The sequence below is a fragment of the Haliotis asinina genome, chromosome 11 (genome assembly GCF_037392515.1).
Source record: "Haliotis asinina isolate JCU_RB_2024 chromosome 11, JCU_Hal_asi_v2, whole genome shotgun sequence".
Taxonomy (NCBI): Eukaryota; Metazoa; Mollusca; class Gastropoda; order Lepetellida; family Haliotidae; genus Haliotis; species Haliotis asinina.
Genome location: NC_090290.1, coordinates 3,382,993 through 3,406,605, shown reverse-complemented (window position 1 = coordinate 3,406,605; position 23,613 = coordinate 3,382,993). Strand labels below are relative to the sequence as shown.

At 41.3% G+C, this 23,613-nt stretch overlaps 1 protein-coding gene across 1 annotated transcript; it reads left to right on the top strand.

The window, feature by feature from the left end:
* Positions 1–71: 71 nt before the first annotated feature.
* On the top strand, positions 72–18,552 carry LOC137255650 (solute carrier family 28 member 3-like). The gene is made up of 12 exons (XM_067793122.1): positions 72–183; positions 2,123–2,301; positions 2,979–3,152; positions 3,370–3,514; positions 4,916–5,107; positions 7,457–7,618; positions 9,526–9,651; positions 12,403–12,533; positions 13,497–13,665; positions 15,103–15,366; positions 15,796–15,976; positions 16,563–18,552. The coding sequence occupies exons 1-12, from the start codon at positions 124–126 to the stop codon at positions 16,586–16,588; spliced, it is 1,809 nt and encodes a 602-aa protein (XP_067649223.1). The 5' UTR covers positions 72–123; the 3' UTR covers positions 16,589–18,552.
* The last annotated feature ends 5,061 nt before the right edge of the window (positions 18,553–23,613 follow it).

Here is a 23,613-nt window from a genome sequence, read left to right as displayed (position 1 = left end):
TGAGAAACATTGAAATACATACGCACTGAGCAGCCTAACCTTTACAGTAGTTTTATTGTATTCAGCAATATGGAGGGTGTATATCTGAAGACGCTGCCGGGAAAAAACGGCACAGAAGAGGAAATGGCCCAGGATAACCCGGCGTTCGAGAATGACAAGTCGGACTGTGAAAGAAACGGAAACGTAGGTATACTGTGAAAGGTGCGAACGTTGAACAGTTTGTAGCAGTTGCGGTAATATTATTGGATCAGTAGATATTTTATCATCGATCTATATCAATAGATCGACATGTACCATCCGTCGACCTTTGATTTGAAAACAAAATCAGCTTTTTTATTTAGCTTTCTGTAGATTTTGTGAGGTGAAGTTAGTTTTGAAATGAATCTGTTATCCATAGAAAACGCGTCACGCATTCATGTTTGTCCAACTTCTAAATGTCCAACTTCAAGAAAGAACTTCATCCAGTAAAGTACCAGGGAAGGAGGGAATCCGTCGTCATGAGTTCAGTTGATGCTACATGTGGATCGTGGCATTGCCAGGGCGTTGATGCTACATGTGGATCGTGGCATTGCCGGGGCGTTGATGCTACATGTGGATCTAGGCATTGATGCTATATGTGGATCGTGGCATTCCCGGGGCGTTGATGCTACATGTGGATCGTGGCATTGCCGGGGCGTTGATGCTACATGTGGATCTAGGCATTGATGCTATATGTGGATCGTGGCATTGCCGGGGCGTTGATGCTACATGTGGATCGTGGCATTGCCGGGGCGTTGATGCTTCATGTGGATCGTGGCATTGCCGGGGCGTTGATGCTATATATGGATCGTGACATTGCCGGGGCGTTGATGCTAAATGTGGATCGTGGCATTGCCGGGGCGTTGATGCTACATGTGGATCGTGGCATTGTCGGGGCGTTGATGCTACATGTGGATCGTGGCGTTGATGCTACATGTGGATCGTGGCATTGCAAGGGCGTTGATGCTACATGTGGATCGTGGCATTGCCGGGGCGTTGATGCTACATGTGGATCGTGGCATTGCCGGGGCGTTGATGCTACATGTGGATCGTGGCATTGATGCTAAATGTGGATCGTGGCATTGCCGGGGCGTTGATGCTACATGTGGATCGTGGCATTGTCGGGGCGTTGATGCTACATGTGGATCGTGGCATTGATGCTACATGTGGATCGTGGCATTGTCGGGTTGTTGATGCTAAATGTGGATCGTGGCATTGCCGGGGCGTTGATGCTACATGTGGATCGTGGCGTTGATGCTACATGTGGATCGTGACATTGCCGGGGCGCTGATGCTACATGTGGATCGTGACATTGCCGGGGCGTTGATGCTAAATGTGGATCGTGGCATTGCCGGGGCGTTGATGCTACATGTGGATCGTGGCATTGATGCTAAATGTCGATCGTGGCATTGTCGGGGCGTTGATGCTAAATGTGGATTGTGGCATTGCCGGGGCGTTGATGCTACATGTGGATCGTGGCATTGCCGGGGCGTTGATGCTAAATGTGGATCGTGGCATTGCCGGGGCGTTGATGCTACATGTGGATCGTGACATTGCCGGGGCGTTGATGCTACATGTGGATCGTGACATTGCCGGGGCGTTGATGCTACATGTGGATCGTGGCATTGCCGGGGCGTTGATGCTACATGTGGATCGTGGCATTGCCGGGGCGTTGATGCTACATGTGGATCGTGGCATTGATGCTACATGTGAATCGTGGCATTGCCAGGGCGTTGATGCTTATCTGCATATTTTAGATACAAGTGTTTAGACTTGTATGCAAGAGGCCGATGATTCGGTACAGAATACTGGTGTCAAGGTCAGTGTTTGTGTGATGGTAGTTTCAGGCAGTCTGCACATCTGTACTCGAAAAACGGAACCTCAGTCGGTTTTTCTGATGTAAAAATCTAACTATGTGTTTTGTTTAATAATGTTCATATGCATATATCGTCTGAATGTTACGCCTAATACATACACACCTCCATGACATCCATGAGAATGTTTCGTAAAGACACATTCAGGCAACACATTGCTCCATTCTTGCACACAAGGTGCCTCAAGCTTTGTGATTCATCAATATGTGCTTGTCTGTGTATGGCCACAGGTGCCATCACCCCAAGAGGAACCCGAAGACCAGGGTAACGTGTGTTCCCGGGGGGTGGGGACTCTACAGAGAGCTGTGACGTCAGCCTACAACAAGCATGAGGAGGCAGTGTGGATGGTGATCAAGTTCCTTCTCATGCTGGGATACATCGGCTACTTCGGCTATGCGATGTATTACAGGTATGTATCAGGGGTGAAATGTAGGTGTATAATAGGTGTCTCGGGGTATATCACAGGTATATCACAGGTGTATAACCGGTGCTTCAGTGATGTATTACAGGTGTATCAGGGATGTACTACGGCTGTTTAGTAGGTATGTCAGGGATGTATGACAAGTATGTCAGTGATGTATTACCGGTGTGTCACAGGTGTATTACAGATGTGTCAGTGATATAATATATAGTGAGTCACTGATGTATTGCAGGTGTGCCAGGGATATATTACATTATATTATAGGTGTATAATAGGTATGTCAGGAGTATATTACAGGTATATTACATGTGTATAACTGGTGTGCCAGTGATGTATTACAGGTGTATCAGGGGTGTTTTACAGCTGTTTAGTAGGCATGTTAGGGACGTATTACGGGTGTATCACAGACGTATTGTGTTATCACTTTTGATTTGAAAATCTTTGGGATTGGCATTTATCAAATTGAGAAAAATGCCTCTTGTTTCTCTGCACATAAAGATTAAGAGGAAGTGACGACCAGTATCGTAACAGCTGCACGTAACTAACCAGTTACAGAAATACGCCATCAGTGAACCAGGTGCCGCCATGACGATCAGTCTGATTCTACGAACAATATGTATTAATATGCGTCTTCACTCGCATCTTCCCGCCCTGTATTATTCCAGATTCGGTGACGAGGGGTCCTACCGAATAATGGTGGTCACAATCCTGGGTGTCTTCATCATTCTGTGGGGTATAGGGGGAGGCGCCGTCACGAACGTCATCAACAGCTTCCACAGAGGCTGCGTCCAGTACCACGGCAGGAACAGATGCCGGACATTTTCCACTTCGGTCAGATGGTCAGTTGCAACATGACCTTGTTTTGATGTTCTGGTCTACTGTGCTTCCACCAACTGGCGCAATAGTGTTATACGAAAACAAGCCTTGTCTCTCATTCAGATTGTTATACGTGTTTTATTCTTACATTCCTGCGACCTGTCTTCCTCACTGCTTGATCTCCAGTTGCATCTGTTCTTCTATCCGTCCTCCCTCACTAACTCAGTGTTTGTGTTCCAGGTTTCTATATGTGGTAGCGGTTGTGTTTATCTGTGTGTACACGGGGTTGGAGATCGGAAGGAACCAGCCAAGGAACCTCATGTCTCTGATTGGCATTGGATGTTTAATAATTGTCATGTACATCACAAGCACGGATCCAGCCAGGGTAGGATCTCTTCAACATTTGTACTACCAGAATCCAGTCGCAAATTTCTAATGCATATAATAAGCGGCATGTAATGGATTAAAAAGACGCAATACGTCAGCAAAAAAAGGGAAAATACAATTTATCAATACAGTTAAAATTATGAGAAACTTTATGTGAACATGTCGTTTTACCTTATCTTTCTCAAGCGAGTTGCTACTTTCTTTGTTTCCGTGCCACTCTCATTTATATCCCAGCTATATGGAAATAATTAAATCTGACCCGACAGACCGATGACTGGGTCAGTAGCTCAACGCAATTAGGATACGATGATATAAAACAAATCAGCGAGCCTGACGAAGTATGGGTTGCTGAAGACCAGTTCTAACTCTCATCTTCACGGGTGTCATTCGACTATAGATGTTTTGAACATAGAAATCTTCTTGCAATAACTCGGCAGGAATGTTTGGTCTATGGTTTTTCACAAACGTTGCTCCCTTGACATTTTGATGTTCTGGATAGCAACTGAGAAACATATGGGTGTCCTAACGCAATGGCCGGAAATACAGTATGTGTCTGACATAGATGTATCCGGGTCCTGGATAAACTGTTCCTCTCTTTGTGTGGTCCTGTGGGTAGAGCGTAGGTCACAAATCAATTTTAAACAAGGTTGACCGCGGAGAGTACTTCGACGTATGACCGTGTTTGGCAGCTCGACTCCTTACAGTTGTCGGTCCTGTTCCACAACGATGCATATGTGGTCGCACTTTAGGCAAGTGAGTTGGTATAAACTTGTCTTTGTTTACCAATCAGGAAACTGGGTACCCGGTGGGATAGGTCATGTGACTGTTAACCTTCTAGTGCAACAGATAGCTTGGTTTATCCGGGTAATAATAGTCTGACTGCAGAGCTTTGATACTGCCCCTCCTTCGTATGGACTTCAGCACATTCTGCCTTGTATTATTATTAAGATGGCTTGACTAAATCATTGGTAATCGGAAAAATCGTCGATAGGAAAAAAATGATTATAGATATGACAGTTGTGTTACCGATAATGTCTTAAATTGACTTTTGTGTTCGACAAAAGGTTGAATTGATTTTTTTCACAAAATATGCAACTTCGACACGTCACCACTCAACAGTGATGGGAAATATATTAATTTCTTTCAGACATGTTTGGTATTTCATCTCAAAGATACGTCTCCGATATTTGCCGATGATCGTTTGGTATTTAGTTTACGATTATCGAAGTCCATGATCTGTACCGATATCCAGCCCTTGCACTGACTTGACCAGTGAAATATCAACAGCGTTGCCATGCTGTTGCGATAGCCATAATGTGGACTTTGGTCATCCATCCAAAGGCAATGACAAAAGGTCAAATCAAATAACAGACCTAGAACCTCAACTTGATCTCTGCAGGTGAACTGGCATCCTGTATTTTGGGGGATGGCGATCCAGTACATCTTCGCCTGTCTGATACTGAAGACCACATGGGGATACGACGCATTTGATTGGCTGGGAAAGAGGATGACAGAAGTCTTGGGTTACTCCAACACAGGCGCCCAGTTTGTGTTCGGGGAGAGCTATGAGGACCACATGTTTGCCTTTAAAGTAAGTAGCGCTTCTTCATAACCTCCTCGAGTCACAAATAATCTGCAGCATTACGTTAATCCGCCATTAATCTTGATAATGCCAAGTCCATTGCCTGGGGTAGATACCCCAGCTCTCATGGGAGCTATCCATTGTCCTGACTGTTGAGTGATGAGTGATGAGTCGTCAGTGAACAATAGGGCCCGTAACTAGGCCAAGACAATTCGCGAGACTTTACGTTGTTTACTTCTATACTTCCGGTGACAAACAAATACCTTTTCGAATGGTCTCTTTTTCGAGTGGTACTCAGTTAAACCTTGCAGGAATAACAAATGTCGGATCTAACCGTCCCCAAAGTAGCCCACTATTATGACGCTGCTGTGACCGCCAAGTATGGTTGTAAACTTGATCCAGTCTGCATACAGAAACACGAGTCTCATTAACCTATTCAGACAACGACCTACTTTACAACTGATCCGAAATTTCTCGTGGGAAAGTGAAAATAAACATTACAAACACTCTGGTTACTCTGAGTTTTAAAGGTCACATGCAACCAAAAAATCAAACATAATTAAACACATTTATCACTTATTCATGACATATAATATACATTCCTGCTTTTAAAAAAACAAATAAACACAATTATAAGCGTACAATCGCGATTCAAAAGTGCAATATTTTGTACTTGGGCTTACTTCCCCCGAAACGAAGTCATCGGGAGACCGAACCAAATCATAGCGGGTGGATATCCATTCAAGTGTAACAGCGGCTTCTGATTGGCTGTATCATTTGCTGATATGCTGAGGGTTCATAGTGTGTACAGAAAGATGATCTGTTTGATGAGCATTTTAGAAGTATAGCTAGTCACAAGAAAGTAAGATTCTTTATGGATAACAACTTCTTTTTGTGTACTTGATGCGTCGTTTCAGTATGGATTCATACACAGTTATCAAACAAAATCATACACACTAAAAGAAGTCGTTATTCATGAAGAATGTATATAGAGATGTTGGGTTTTGAAAATGCATAATGTGGCAGAGACGGGACTCGGGTGCACGAGTCATAAATCAAGTTATTTTCTTTATGTCGTATAGTCTGATAGGTGTTAAGTTCAAATTGCACGTGATCAATGATTGAAGCTGTGTACTGCATGCTGTCTTTAACAGACAGGCAGACAGACATGGGTGTGAATAAACCAGACACTGAGCTTTCTCTGTGACAGAGACTGCTTACCACAATCAACAAGTTTATTTTACGTAACGAGTAGATTATTTACTTGTTTGTGTACACAACCAAGATTAGACGACAGCTCACGACCTCAGACGCTGGGCATGCATACTGTTTCAAGCTCCGCGAACCTATTCACTGCGCATGCGTTATGGACGCAGCGCAGCACAGCTGTTGAAACCAGTTTTCCCCCCAGCGCTGGGGGGAATTTAGTGAAACGTTTGAACTCCGATTTCGCGAGCTTTTCTTTCATCGTTTTTTTCAACTTTATAGGTTGAATTGGCATTTTTTATGATTTGTTTCGGTAAGTGCACACCGAAAGGTACCAGAATCTGCAAAGTTGTGTTTTACGTTGCATGTGACCTTTAATATTATATTTTACGAACAACGTATTTCTATGTTTCATGGCGTGGTGTAGACAGAATGACCTTAACTGAGACGTCACAGACTCTCCCTGTTTGATGAGGTCGTAAAATGATTCACAATGCATCTGGCTCACCTGTTAGGTGTTGTTGGCACCTATTCGGTGTACGTTCTGTCATGCACAACGAGATCGATATAATATCAGTTCTCTACCAGACCGTCAAACCCTTCTAACGGCAGAGGCTCCTCTAGAGAGCCCTCTGTGCAAGGACAAAGGGACGAGCATCGTCCCATAAAGTTTTGGTTTTGTTTGGTTTGTTGTTAACGCCGCAGTCAGGAGTATTCCTGCTATATGGCTTCGGTCTGTAAAAAATCGCGTCTGGACTACATAAGCCCGTGATCACGATCTATCTACACAATTGGGATGCGATGGCGTGTTAACCAAGTCAGCGATCTTGAGCACCCGACCCTTTTACGACAAGCATGGGTTGCTGAAGATCACTTCTAACCTGGATCCTCACGGGTCTTATCAGATAAAGTGAAATCGGGTGGCTAATTTGGTGATGTCACTCTTGTCCATTATAAGCAGAGAATATCCAGCCACCTTGATATCTGTATACATCCTACCGGGTTGTGCAATTACCCCTCTACGGTGTGAATTACCCCTCTACGGTGTGAATTACCCCTCGTCTGTCTGTATAACTGATTTGAAAGCTCATGGAGCGATATCGATGATATTTACAGGATGAGAAAGTCAACCCAGTACCCTTGTTTTTGCAGGTGTTACCCGTCATCGTGTACTTCAGCTCCCTCATCGCTGTTCTCTACTATGTCGGGGCTATGCAATACATCATCCGTGTACTGGGGAGGTTCCTGGCATTCTGTCTGGACACGAAGGCGACAGAGTCTCTCAATGCTGCTGGCAACATCTTCGCTGGAATGGTGAGAGACGTGACAATACATCAGATGAATGCTATCGTTATCATATGGTATTATTTTCAAAGTATTCAAATTGTTCATATTTATATTAAATAAAGTCGAGTAGGAAAACAGATCCTGCATGACACGTTGGATGTAACAATATAGCGCCAAGTAATTCCACACTTACTTACATGACAGTATAGCGCCAAGTAATTCCACACTTACTTACATGACAGTATAGCGCCAAGTAATTCCACACTTACTTACATGACAATATAGCGCCAAGTAATTCCACACTTACATGACAATATAGCGCCAAGTAATTCCACACTTACTTACATGACAGTATAGCGCCAAGTAATTCCACACTTACTTACATGACAGTATAGCGCCAAGTAATTCCACACTTACTTACATGACAGTATAGCGCCAAGTAATTCCACACTTACTTACATGACAGTATAGCGCCAAGTAATTCCACACTTACTTACATGACAATATAGCGCCAAGTAATTCCACACTTACTTACATGACAATATAGCGCCAAGTAATTCCACACTTACTTACATGACAGTATAGCGCCAAGTAATTCCACACTTACTTACATGACAGTATAGCGCCAAGTAATTCCACACTTACTTACATGACAGTATAGCGCCAAGTAATTCCACACTTACTTACATGACAGTATAGCGCCAAGTAATTCCACACTTACTTACATGACAGTATAGCGCCAAGTAATTCCACACTTACTTACATGACAATATAGCGCCAAGTAATTCCACACTTACTTACATGACAATATAGCGCCAAGTAATTCCACACTTACTTACATGACAGTATAGCGCCAAGTAATTCCACACTTACTTACATGACAGTATAGCGCCAAGTAATTCCACACTTACTTACATGACAATATAGCGCCAAGTAATTCCACACTTACTTACATGACAATATAGCGCCAAGTAATTCCACACTTACTTACATGACAGTATAGCGCCAAGTAATTCCACACTTACTTACATGACAGTATAGCGCCAAGTAATTCCACACTTACTTACATGACAATATAGCGCCAAGTAATTCCACACTTACTTACATGACAATATAGCGCCAAGTAATTCCACACTTACTTACATGACAGTATAGCGCCAAGTAATTCCACACTTACTTACATGACAGTATAGCGCCAAGTAATTCCACACTTACTTACATGACAGTATAGCGCCAAGTAATTCCACACTTACTTACATGACAATATAGCGCCAAGTAATTCCACACTTACTTACATGACAATATAGCGCCAAGTAATTCCACACTTACTTACATGACAGTATAGCGCCAAGTAATTCCACACTTACTTACATGACAGTATAGCGCCAAGTAATTCCACACTTACTTACATGACAATATAGCGCCAAGTAATTCCACACTTACTTACATGACAATATAGCGCCAAGTAATTCCACACTTACTTACATGACAGTATAGCGCCAAGTAATTCCACACTTACTTACATGACAGTATAGCGCCAAGTAATTCCACACTTACTTACATGACAATATAGCGCCAAGTAATTCCACACTTACTTACATGACAATATAGCGCCAAGTAATTCCACACTTACTTACATGACAGTATAGCGCCAAGTAATTCCACACTTACTTACATGGCCACTCATACATCAGTAAATCTCTGTTGAAACACTTGGGAAATTTCTGCTGTAGTTTTAGTCAGTTTGGTGTATGTCGCTCATAGAAAGGTACTTCCGCATTTATTTTTCTGACCATACCCAGTTCATCGGCCCGGTTCTTAAAATACATGGCTTATAGACTTTTAGACTTTTTAGAGTTTACAGGCTTTACACCAAAATAGGCCCATGTAAAACAACGAAATCCTAAAGTAAACGCCATTTACAAACGTTTCAGACCGAGTGTCCTCTCATGATACGTCCCTTTCTCCCTTTGATGACGAAATCGGAGTTGCACGCCGTCATGACGGGAGGATTCGCCACGGTATCCGGCAGCGTCCTGGGCGCTTACGTCACGTATGGGGTAAGTTGGCAACAAGTTAAACCCCAACACATCAGCTTGGGGATAAAAGACCAAGCTTGTGCAGGTCCCAGACGGCACGAGGGCCACAACTCGGGTTGAATTAATGCTGTTTGGACCCGTTTCCCACGTGTGTCGCCGACAGTGTACGCAAATAAGAAAGACATGATGCATACGCCTTAAACTGTTTGCATCGTTTACAAATATTGCACTAAATATAACATCGAATGTTCTGGTTAAGAAGTTCTTTATTGCAAATATGCGTTAGAACTGATCTTCAATAAGCCGTGCTTGTCATAAGAGGCGTCTACAGGAATGAGATGGTTAGGCCCTCTTACTTGTTTCACGTTATCGTATCCCGATTGCGTAGGTCGATGCTCTTGCTGGTGACCCTTGAATTGTCTGGTCCAGACTCGATTTTTTTCAGACCTCCCCCAGATGGAATATTGCGGTGCGGTGTAAAAATAAACTCACTCACTCACACGTGTACATAGTGTCAGTATGCTTTCAAGACACTTCAATAAATATTCTTTGTGCGTATCAATCTACTTTTGCCTTTTATTGTTAAAAACTGTTCACATGTTATTCATATGGAAGCGTATTAGGGCCACGGTGAAAAATGTTTTTGGTGTCACTATCTCCTACGTAAGACTTAGTATCTCCTACGTAAGACTTAGTATCTCCTACGTAGGACTTACTCTCTCCTACGTAAGACTTAGTATCTCCTACGTAGGACTTAGTATCTCCTACGTAGGAGACAATAAGTCCTACGTAGGAGATACTAAGTCTAGGACTTACTATCTCCTGCGTAGGACTTACTATCTGCCACTTAGTACTTAATATATTCTTTTAAAAGGTTCGGATTATGAAGTGTGGCTATTAAATTGAGAAATGTTTGGTAATGCAGGACGTTAGAAATGCACGTCGATGCATATTTATAACACTAACGCAGTGTGTGTGTGTGTGTGTGTGTGTGTGTGTGTGTGTGTGTGTGTGTGTGTGTGTTACGTTTGGGTGACGTGGACCTTGATCTAATTACAATTATGGGTAATCTCTCTTACTCTCTCTCACACACAGATACACACACGCACTCACGCACACACACACAGAGGAAAGGGGGAGGTGGGAGTCTGATGTGAAATTCCTGTTATGGCACGTCCTCCGAAAGTATAAGGATATAAGCACGCATAGACTGCCACCGATAGACACGCCTGTGCACGCAGATTATAACTAATAGGCAACGGCCTCTGAAATATCCAGCGCTTAACAGAAAAATGTAACGAAGTGCAACATGTAACAGTGAACTAACTGCAACGCGTAACAATAGGGCAAACTGAACGCGAGGCAGTAAAGTACATCAGTCGGTCCAACACATGAAAGTGATATGCAACAAGTATACTACTCATCAAAAGTCCAGACTCACTAAATACACCCACTATATGTGATATATGTATCCATGGGTACAACGAAGATGAATTTCTCCATCAACTTGGGGGAAACAACAGCAAACCTTATGCAGATTAATCGCACGAGGATGATTCATCAAATTGCTGAAAAGCATGTGCAAATGTCGTGCATGTGAACTGCTGCGTTTTGGTGTAAAGTTTTGATAAGAATTTGTTATTTTTCACAGAGTTTAATTATTTGTTGAACGCACGACAATCATCTTGTCAACGTTACGAATTTGTTTTATTATACATCAGTTCATGTGTAAACATCACCTTTAAACAGAATGGAATATTTTGCAAAATCTAGTTTAGAACAGTGAGTGAGCCTAAACGTTTGATGGGTAGTATAGTTGGACACAAGAGTCTAATGGTGAATGAAACAGTAGACATTTAGAGTAAATGAAACATATGATATTAGACTCCAATGGTAAATATAACACATAATTGTAGACTCTTAATGAAACACATGGCTGTAAACTCTAAAACAGTGACTGAAACAGTCAAAAAGGAAATGGTTTCTGTGTCTGGGGAACTAAGTTGACCATTTCAGATTAATGTATATTAACGTATATCAAACATCTCCAACGTGAGATACTAAGTCCTACATAGGTGATACTAAGTCCTACATAGGTGATACTAAGTCCTACATAGGTGATACTAAGTCCTACATAGGTGATACTAAGTCCTACATAGGTGATACTAAGTCCTACATAGGTGATACTAAGTCCTACATAGGTGATACTAAGTCCTACATAGGTGATACTAAGTCCTACATAGGTGATACTAAGTCCTACATAGGTGATAATAAGTCCTACATAGGTGATAGTAAGTCCTACGTAGGAGATAGTAAGTCATACGTAGGACTTATTAGGAGGAGATATTAAGACCTACGTTGGAGATAATAACTCATACGTAGGACTAAATAACTCCTACGTAGGAGATACTAAGTCCTACGTAGGAGATATGAAGTACTAAGTCCTACGTAGAGGATACTAAGTAGAAAGTCCTACGTAGGGGACACTATCTCCTACGTAGGAGATACTATGTCCCACGTAGGACTTATTATTGCGTGTGGAAAGATCTATGATGTCCCCGCCGTGACATAGCTGGATGTTTGCTGATAGTGGCCTAAAACTGTATTCACACATTTTGCTTTCTTCTCTTTGGTTCATTTTCAGCTGTGTCTGCCCAAAATCACGAATGTTCTGGCAAAACTACTTTATGCAGTTATGGAATACTTCAAGATTTGTCCTTATTATGACAGTTACTTGTATCTTGACAATAGTAAATCCTCTTTCTTCTGAAGGTAAAGGCCAACCATCTGCTCGCGGCGTCCGTTATGTCCGCTCCGGCTGCTCTGGCCATCTCCAAACTGACCTATCCCGAGACGGAGACGTCGGACATCGACCCGGACGATGTGTACAAGTTGCAGATGGAGTAGGTCCAACATGCATACATAGACCCTATAAGTCCACAATCCATGCAGTCATAGACCCCGCAGGTCCACAATCCATGCATGCATAGACCCTGCAGGTCCACAGTCCATGCATGCATAGACCCTGCAGGTCCACAGTCCATGCATGCATAGACCATGTAGCTCCACAATGCATGCATACATCGACCCAGTAGGTGAAGACTTTATGCATGCATAGACTAAATAGGTCCACAATGCACATGGTCTTTGATCAGTACCGTGATCCCACCAAGATCGCTATGTTGCAAGCCCAGTCACGTAATTTGATGGTCAGGGTTTCCTGCCCTGGCGCTCCAGAAACAGATTATGGGTTCGAATCCTTATTTGCATGGAATATGATTTTATGTTCTACAAGACACTATTATGGATTACAACTTCTTTAATTCTTTTAACACGAAGTTTCAAGGCTAATTCTTGCCCCTTCGTCACTATCCATAATAGTGTCTTGTATTACCTTACCAACTTCTAAATGCCTTTGAAGAATTTTATGATTTTATGTTCGTTGGCACCATACCTGTTCTCTTGGGCTTCTCCAAAATGTATTACTTTTCTTCAACATCAAACAGGGCGATGGGGTAGCAAGGTGGTTATGTCGTTCGCTCGTCACGCCGAAAACTCGGGTTCGATTCCTTACATGGACACAATGTGTAAAGCCCATTTCTAGTGTCCGCCGCGGTATTATTGCTGGGATATTGCTGACAGTGGCGTAAAACTGACTGACTCACTCAAATTCAAACATCCTGTGACGAAAGTGAACCTACTCGAAGCTAGACAAGCGCATAAATCAATTCCACCTTTCACTCACACACAATGTTAGGGATGTCTTTCTTTCCATTACTTTCCGCGAATCCAATACAGTCTGTAATTGACACCAGTATTAGTTTTTGAAACTAGTTCAACTGGTTCACATGATTATCTGCCCTCAGCAAGCCAAACAACGTCATCGAGGCTGCGTCGAACGGGGCGTCAGTCGCCATAAGTCTTGTTGCCAACGTCGCTGTCAACGTCATGGCGTTCCTGGCGCTGCTCCAACTCGTGGACGCTTCGTTGATATTCTTGGGAGACAGAGTAGGCATTGAAAACCTGACCTTCCAAGTAGGTATATCTCTATGCGAGACATTTATGCCTTTCTCCTTTTGGTTCTACTTCCCAAACAGTAGTCACGGAATCTTTCATGTTCTTTATACCGATTCTATGTTATGCATATTATCATTTGGATTACCCCCATGTCCTTGTACATTTTGTTCATTACCTTCTCTAAAACATGATACCAAAATACTTTATATGTCACCATTGTCTGTGTTTCTTCATGACAATCCCTTAGTACGTCACCGTCATGTATGTGAGTGAGTGAGTGAGTTTAGTTTTACGCCGCTCTTAGCAATATTCAAGCAATACCACAACGGGGACACCAGAAATGGGCTTCACATGCTGTATCCATATGGCGAATCGAACCCTGGTCCTCGATGCGACCATTTAACGCTTAACCACTGGACTACCCCACCGGCCTTCTTATTTATGTCACCACTTCGAGACCCGTCGATGGTTTTAATTACGTTGAGTTCGTAACCTGTAACATTTTTGTTTTCCATTGTGTTTTTTTTTTCATTTTTGAACAGAGGTGGTGTGGTAATCGTTCTGCCTAAGGAACAGTGCGCGAAATAGATACTGGCACGCTAACCCGGGGCTAGTAAAATCTTGCCGGGTTCATTGCGTTCACTGTCGCTGGCGCAAATGGCTTGTGAATTTTCATGGGGTCGATTTGTAAATACATCACTCTCACCGACTTGATAAGCTATAATACTCTTCTAAATCATGTAAGATTATGGCCTAATAAGATATGTCCATCATATTAGCAGCTTAATGGTAAAACCCGTGTCTACCTTCATATTTGATGTAGGTTAATAAATTTCAACCATAGCTAGCCCGACTGGCAAGCAGAATTTTGTAAAATATTTTACACTCTGCTAGAGAACATGTAATTATATAAAATGTCCGGATACCGACGTGTTGGGAGTAACCAAACATTGTTTGCTGGTATCTCTTGAAGAAGTGACGACCCGTGAAGATCCGGGATAGAACTGATCTTCAGTTACCCGAGCTTGTCGAAAGAGGCGACTAACGGGTGATCAGGTTCGATGACTTGGTTCACGGATGTCAATGCGTTTAACAACAAACAAGCAAAACCCGAAGGAGTTAATGATTAACACAGATCCCTGGTGTGGTCGATCTCGTTGCTGCATAATAGTGACATCGTGGCAGTTCAGAAATGTCTTGACCCTTGAAGATCCAGGCTAAAAGTGATCTTCAGTAAACAATGCTTGTGGTAAGAGGCGACTAACACGTCACCGTATCCCAACTGCGTAGACCGATGTCGATCACTGGATTGTCTGGTCCAGACTCGATCATTTACCTACTGTCGCTATACAGGTGGAAAACTGCGTAAAACTAAACTCACTCACTCACTTGACGCTTGCAACCTTGACATGTGCCAACGAAAGATGGTACATACATATCATTCTTCATCCACAGCTGATCTGTTCTTACGTGTTCTACCCAATCAGTTTTGTGATGGGAATTGATCCTATCGATTGCCGGCGAATGGCCAGGCTGATTGGCTTCAAGACATTTACAAATGAGTTCGTGGCATATATTGAGATGGGGAAGCTAATAGATAACGGTGATATATTTAACAACTACACGGCAACAGTACCTAACGCCACGTGGGTAACTCAACCCAATGACGACGTCTTCTTGACGGACTGGGGCCAAACCTTAGTAGGTGGAATTCTGCTGGTAAGAATTAACACCTAACATTCAATTTACATTCACACATTTACCATACCGAAGAGAATATAATGACGCAGTTTCAAACTCTGTTTCTCTGTTCGACTTATCTGGCACATTGTCGGTCCTAGTTTGCAGCACAGAGTTGTGTCCCTTTGTATGACATAGTTACATTACTTGAATGGTCATGGCCATATCCATAAAAAAAATGTTTAAAAAAATCATAAAAAAAACTACAAAATATCCATACTAGTGGATTTCATGTCAGGCCCTGCCCTGTCACCTATCTACCAATGGCCCCGATTGTTATTTCCAGATTACACATTAATATCGCACACTGATAATGCATCTCTTGTATAAGTTCTTGGTGATTTAAGTTTGCATATTTACAAAAGAAAGTGATGAAGAGGTGACACTGTTTTGTTTTATTTTCTAAAGCCCCGATCACAGGTTATCGCTACATATGCCTTGTGTGGATTCAGCAATCTCGGCTCCATGGGGATCCAGATTGGAGCATTAGGAGCCATGGCTCCATCTAGGAAGCCAGATCTAACAGCCATGGCTCTGAGAGCCATGATTGCTGGCAACGTGGCTTGCTTTTTGACAGCGTGCATTGCAGGTGGGTATTTCTTTATAACTGGTTTTAAGGTGAATATCTGACTTGTCTTTGCGTGTGTTTGAGTTGGTAGGGCTGGATAATTTCATCTGGTTACAACCGCGAGTGACTCAGCAAGTGAGTGGGCGATTGTGGTTTTACGGCGCTCTTATCAATATTCCCTAAATATCACGGTAGGGAACACCAGAAATGGGCTTCACACATTGTACCCATGTGGGAAATCGAACACTGGTTTTCAGCGTGACGACCGAACACTTTAACCACAAGGCCATCCTACCGCCCAACTGTTTGATAGTGATTCATAAACACATATCCATGGTGCAGTCTTAATCACACAAAACCTGCTTTTGCTAGGAAAGGGGAAAGAGAAAGCAAATACGCAATTAAGCATACGTGAGGATAAAGAAAAGTGGAAAATCATTATGAATAAATTGGCAGTGCTCTGACAGAGATGAAACACCTACAAAATACTTCAATGCTGTGGAAAATGTAGAAGATAAACAGTTCATACCTTGACAAGACATTTGTCTGGAAAGTGAAAAAGACTTAATTCAGGGATTTATAAGAGTGAATCTGCTCTTTGTTACAGGACTTTTCTACAGTGGTGAACTGTAAGCAGCATTGGTCGTGACTAGGTTCAAGCCATCGACTGGGACAAATGAAAGGGACATAAGGATATATGAAAAATACTGCAAAATCTTATGCAACTGCTGTACACACGGAGGAGAAATATGGAAGTGCTGCGTTCTTGGCAGGGTGAATATTATGATTTTCGGTCAAAAGTGGGACACTGGTCACCAAGTGGTGGACGTCAAGGATGTGTGTACCTTGCGTCTGCTTCCACAACCAACCAATAACGGACTCTTTACCTTTGATTAAGCCAAATCTTAAAACACAGGCAGTTGTATGTATAGAAAATTCCAGGAAGTAACAAGGATATAGATTCTAATCAGCCCAAGTCAACGTTTTCCATCTGTCACCTGAACCATTGGGATATCTCATAACACTGCTGAAGCGTCCTAGTTCTACAAGCTCTTTCGGCAAATGTATAACTCAGAAAATGCGAAGGGCACCTAATTTGTTCATATTACTGTAATGCAGGGCTGATACCTGTAGAAAATATGGAATTGAGTACCCGCGTGTACCTACCCGAACAGGAATCGAGTACCCGAAAATGTAAGGAATGCATCTCTTTTGCCAGCTCTGAACATTCAGTCACGAGTTGACAAAGACTAATATAGAAAACTTGAAAGGATGGCATTGATGGATGAACACCATTACATACATTCCTCGTTAGCAATAACCTTCATTAAGAGAATCAGATTCAGTCTTGTTTATGCAATACTGTAGGCCAAATGACCCAAGGTACAATTACACGAGAACATATTACCTTGTCACTTGGATTTGATATGAATAAACAAAACTAATAATCATGAACGGCATGCATTAAATACATGCTTTAAGTCTAAGGATAGTAAATTGATTGTCTGTGGATTTTGTGAACAAATACGTTTGATGACCGTAACAGAGGATAATCAAGGTATATATTTCAGTCCGGGGGCAGAATATTTTAGACAGGAAAATAATATGTGAATTTCATCTTCGACGTAGAGATCCATACGATGCTCACAGCAGATGTTAGAGTCGTAGTGTTGTTTCCCCTACGTGTATGTATTTAGCTTAAGATTGTTCAATATTATTCTGAATTTACAGAATGCGCGTACCAAAGACTTTTTTTGAGGGACAGGTAATTCATGTTACTGTGTTAAAATCAGTTATAAAACCAGAGTATAATGACAGATAACTTGAAGTAGAAATGGACAAATTCCAACCCTGGATAATTGTATCCTGTAACCTCTGACCATGGGACAATACCAATAATGCAAATGTGAGTTACGTAAGTAATGAAATAGACACGTTATTACCTGCCCTTGTCGTTGCAGACTTCTCAACCTTTCCGGGTACTCGATTCCCAGAAACAAGACTCGATTCCACGCGGTTCACTTGTCTTCGCACAAGGTTACGATTGTTGTTGCCATGTTCAACCTGTAGGAATGCATTATCTGAAATGGAACATTTTTGAAGATACACGCTGTTGCTTCTAGTGCATGTGCATCGGATAAACCACTGGTTGCGGTCCCTTTTCATCCCTTTAAGACTGCATATTTTATTGTACTATTAGTCAGACACGATTTCCTTCAACATCATCACCTCCTAACGACACGGCCTCAAACAACTGTTTTGAAACGTCAGTCACTGTCAGACACTGGCCTCCTGAGACACTTGCTGAGACAAGTGCATGTCCGAAAATGTTACGGCGACATGCAAAGACGACCTTTCACTAATGACACTAACGAGTGTACAATATTTCCTACCTGTTACATGATCCTGAAGAGCACATACATATTATGTTAGCATCTGAATATGCATCATACACAAATTTCACCTTATCTGGAGCTTTTGCAGCTGTATAACTAAGAAGATTTCATTAAGATAGTGTGGACATTTGCACGTGATATCCTGTCGAATGTATGAACTGGGCTGATCCCTCTGGAATAAACCCCATGCGATTCAACAAATACATGAATCACGAGTTACCTATAGAAATTATTTGGTGTTATTGTTCAGTTAATGAGACAATATTTCTGTTAAACAGGAACATGTTCATCCATTACACCATTACACCTTTACGTAAACCATATTATGTAGGCAAATACCAAACGGATTCTTGTATTATTTCTCACATGCATCTGTTCCATCACGTATCAAGATATATAATGCACCGTCACAATGATTGATTTGCCTGAACACGACCCTCAGCACCCCTAGAAGTCATCCCGTTTGTATGACCACAGCGACGTGTGAGGTCGACTACAGCATGAGCAACTCTCGGTATGTTGCGGACTGCTATCCCTATACCAGCATGAAGTCTCTGAAACACACATAGAGAAAAGAACCATTACACCAACGGTTTCACCCAGGTATAGCTACTTTAGACACGTTTTCAGAATATCTTTATGAGATAATATTGGCTATTTGGAAGAGGTGTTGTGCAACCAGACTATGTTATTCAACGATCTTGGCGTCAAAATGTCGAACTTTCTGTTGCCTGAATATTTTTCATTGTCCATTTTCATGTTTTAAGCAGTCGTGGCAAATCATCCCGGTTTCATTTTGTTCAAATCCGTCATCGTCTCCATCTGATTTTCCAGTATTGTGTAAAAAATATGTTGGAATGTTTTACATAGTCAACACTTAGTCGTTTTGTAATGTCTGTTTATCCAGGGATAATCTACATCTGTATATACAGTCGCCCTAATTTATATAACAGTTATGTTTGTTTCCATGCTTATTCATAGATTTTGTGCACTATGCATAGATTCTACATGTATTCGAGTCACGATCTAAAGCGAACATCACATGCACTACGTGTGATTCCGTCATAAAATATAAGATTTCAGTAATTTAAACTGTTCTTACAGCTCGATAACTTGGAACATCAATTGATTCTGTAGTTGACAAACAAATACGAGGCCCCTTCCAGATGTTATAGTCGTAGTGTTGTTTCCCCTACGTGTATGTATTTAGCTTAAGATTGTTCAATATTATTCTGAATTTACAGAATGCGCGTACCAAAGACTTTTTTTGAGGGACAGGTAATTCATGTTACTGTGTTAAAATCAGTTATAAAACCAGAGTATAATGACAGATAGCTTGAAGTAGAAATGGACAAATTCCAACCCTGGATAATTGCATCCTGTAACCTCTGACCATGGGACAATACCAATAATGCAAATGTGAGTTACGTAAGTAATGAAATAGACACGTTATTACCTGCCCTTGTCGTTGCAGACTTCTCAACCTTTCCGGGTACTCGATTCCCAGAAACAAGACTCGATTCCACGCGGTTCACTTGTCTTCGCACAAGGTTACGATTGTTGTTGCCATGTTCAACCTGTAGGAATGCATTATCTGAAATGGAACATTTTTGAAGATACACGCTGTTGCTTCTAGTGCATGTGCATCGGATAAACCACTGGTTGCGGTCCCTTTTCATCCCTTTAAGACTGCATATTTTATTGTACTATTAGTCAGACACGATTTCCTTCAACATCATCACCTCCTAACGACACGGCCTCAAACAACTGTTTTGAAACGTCAGTCACTGTCAGACACTTGCTGAGACAAGTGCATGTCCGAAAATGTTACGGCGACATGCAAAGACGACCTTTCACTAATGACACTAACGAGTGTACAATATTTTCTACCTGTTACATGATCCTGAAGAGCACATACATTTTATGTTAGCATCTGAACATACATCATACACAAATTTCACCTTTTCTGGAGCTTTTGCAGCTGTATAAGTAAGAAGATTTCATTAAGATAGTGTGGACATTTGCACGTGATATCCTGTCGATTGTATGAACTGGGCTGATCCCTCTGGAATAAACCCCATGTGATTCAACAAATACATGAATCACGAGTTACCTATAGAAATTATTTGGTGTTATTGTTCAGTTAATGAGACAATATTTCTGTTAAACAGGAACATGTTCATCCATTACACCATTACACCTTTACGTAAACCATATTATGTAGGCAAATACCAAACGGATTCTTGTATTATTTCTCACATGCATCTGTTCCATCACGTATCAAGATATATAATGCACCGTCACAATGATTGATTTGCCTGAACACGACCCTCAGCACCCCTAGAAGTCATCCCGTTTGTATGACCACAGCGACGTGTGAGGTCGACTACAGCATGAGCAACTCTCGGTATGTTGCGGACTGCTATCCCTATACCAGCATGAAGTCTCTGAAACACACATAGAGAAAAGAACCATTACACCAACGGTTTCACCCAGGTATAGCTACTTTAGACACGTTTTCAGAATATCTTTATGAGATAATATTGGCTATTTGGAAGAGGTGTTGTGCAACCAGACTATGTTATTCAACGATCTTGGCGTCAAAATGTCGAACTTTCTGTTGCCTGAATATTTTTCATTGTCCATTTTCATGTTTTAAGCAGTCGTGGCAAATCATCCCGGTTTCATTTTGTTCAAATCCGTCATCGTCTCCATCTGATTTTCCAGTATTGTGTAAAAAATATGTTGGAATGTTTTACATAGTCAACACTTAGTCGTTTTGTAATGTCTGTTTATCCAGGGATAATCTACATCTGTATATACAGTCGCCCTAATTTATATAACAGTTATGTTTGTTTCCATGCTTATTCATAGATTTTGTGCACTATGCATAGATTCTACATGTATTCGAGTCACGATCTAAAGCGAACATCACATGCACTACGTGTGATTCCGTCATAAAATATAAGATTTCAGTAATTTAAACTGTTCTTACAGCTCGATAACTTGGAACATCAATTGATTCTGTAGTTGACAAACAAATACGAGGCCCCTTCCAAAGACGATTGCACAGTGACGGCATGTTATTTATTTTACCTATTTTCTGCTGGACGAAATACAAGCAAAACAAACAGCTGCTGGACTACAATTTATTAGTCTGACACTGTGTATTGACGTACACCCACTGTAAACTACATTCACTAATACATACATGTTTAAAAGATGAAATGAAAGGACGGACAGTGAAAAGACAGAAGCCAGGAAAAAAAAAGAAAAAAAAAAAAAGAAAAGAAAAAGAAAAGAAAAAAAAAACTTCAAGAAAATTCAGTTGATTGGTTTTTCGATTGCAGTTCATTAACAAAAGGTGAGGGATTTAAATCAATTAAAAACCCCACACAAACATGTTTTATCACACTTAATAATAAATAAATTGGCATTTGAAAGGCAACATAATTTCACGTGTCCTCAGAAAACAATATGGGTTAACTGTAAAGAGATTCATTTTCAAATATCCTCTTGCTTTAATATAGCACTATTGATTTGAGGTTACAAACATATGCAACAAATGAATAATTTGAGTCAGGTTTCGTTAAAAAACACTTTTGTCAGTCTTCTATGACATTGTTGTGTGCCAACTTCATGTGGGAGGCCATGGATGTCTACCAAATAGACAAAACATGATTTAATCCTGTCAAAACATCATAATCTGTCGGAACTGTGACTCAAGCCAAAAATCAATGGTTTATGGCTTGAACCAAGTATGATAACTCTGCATAGCAAGTTGCATTGCCAAGGAGTAAATGGCCAAATGAACCAAATGAATGAATGATGTTTGAAATGTACCATCACAATACAAAACTGACTGCTATGCATCCTTGAAATAGTCTCTGCTAAAATACACCCAATATACCATGTGATACACCTTCATCCAAAAGCACTTTCAAATGAAATAAATGGGGACATTGTTTCTGCTTCAGGGCTAAACCTCAGCAACAGTCCGTCCCATATACAAATGCTGACAAAGATTCAACTAAAGTAATCCACCTCGCCTAGGATCTGGCTTACAAACACAACTGAACATGGCCTTGTTCTGCAAAATGATCTTACATAATATTTGTATTATTTTGTGGAATGACGCCCTAATTATTATCTGTTTCACACTACTTCAAATAATCATTAAGGTCAATGCATGAGGTCTGCACATAAGACTCAGACAATCTGCATGAGCCCCTGGGCCTCCTTTGATAAAGCACTAGAGTGATCCTAGGTCACTAAGGTAACCTCAGTGCAATGTTAAAGGATATGAATTTAGGATAACCTTAGTAAAGGATACTTCATGTAAGGAGCCCCTGGATCCTGTTGCAAAAAGCAGTCTTAGCACTGTGTATCATAAGTCTTTTTTTCTTTTTATATGAATGGGAGTGAGTTAGTGAGGTTGGTTTAACAGCAGACTCAGCAATATTCCAGTTATATGGCAGTGGGTCTGTAAATAATAGAGTCTGGTCCACACAATCCAGTGATCAACAGCATGAGCATCAGTCTGTGCAATTTGGTTTTATGAATGAGAGATGATATGATGAAAATGATGATAATGGTTATTTATAAAGTACCTGTTTGGACACACATGCATTCTCAAGGTGACAACACATTATTACCCCTGATATCCCAAACTGCCTGTGAGGTGCCAGAAGTATGTTGTATGTTATGACCTAGGTTATCTTCATAGTGGGTCAGAAACGGATGTCCTAGAAGCACTGTGGAGTTAAACTGCCAGACCCATCCAAGGACTCTCCGCGACCAACCTTACTCAACTTCAACTGATTTGTGATCTGGGTGCCATTGTACAAAACAACCTTAGCACTAACGCTAAGTCACAGTCACCTTAGTACTAAGTCTAACTTAAGTCCATGTGAAGGTATGGGAGTTATGGTCACCTTAGCACTAAGATCGCTTTGTACAAACAACGGCATGCTGTGCTGTATGCACAGGACCACACACAAGCTCAGATACAATCACCCTGGTGCTAATTTAGCTTTGTGCAACACGACCCTGAACGCTGCCTGACTACCAAAAACATTCACATCTTCATCAGCAGTTAAATGATGAAAAGAGACACAACAAAATGATGACAATTCAGAATAAATACAATAAGGTAGAATATTATATAAAAAGCTGACACAACTACAATGCTAAAAACACTACTTCTCTGTAAAGTTCAACCTACAGATTAATTTACTATACCCTTAACCAGTGTTCTTTCAG

What these genes read in the sequence shown, in the direction of transcription:
- LOC137255650 (XM_067793122.1), top strand. Translation starts at nt 124, where the DNA reads ATGGCCCAGGATAACCCGGCGTTCGAGAATGACAAGTCGGACTGTGAA. An exon ending in ACCACATGTTTGCCTTTAAA is followed by an intron (nt 5,108 to 7,456) that starts GTAAGTAGCGCT and finishes TTGTTTTTGCAG; the next exon opens with GTGTTACCCGTCATCGTGTA. An exon ending in GCAACATCTTCGCTGGAATG is followed by an intron (nt 7,619 to 9,525) that starts GTGAGAGACGTG and finishes CAAACGTTTCAG; the next exon opens with ACCGAGTGTCCTCTCATGAT.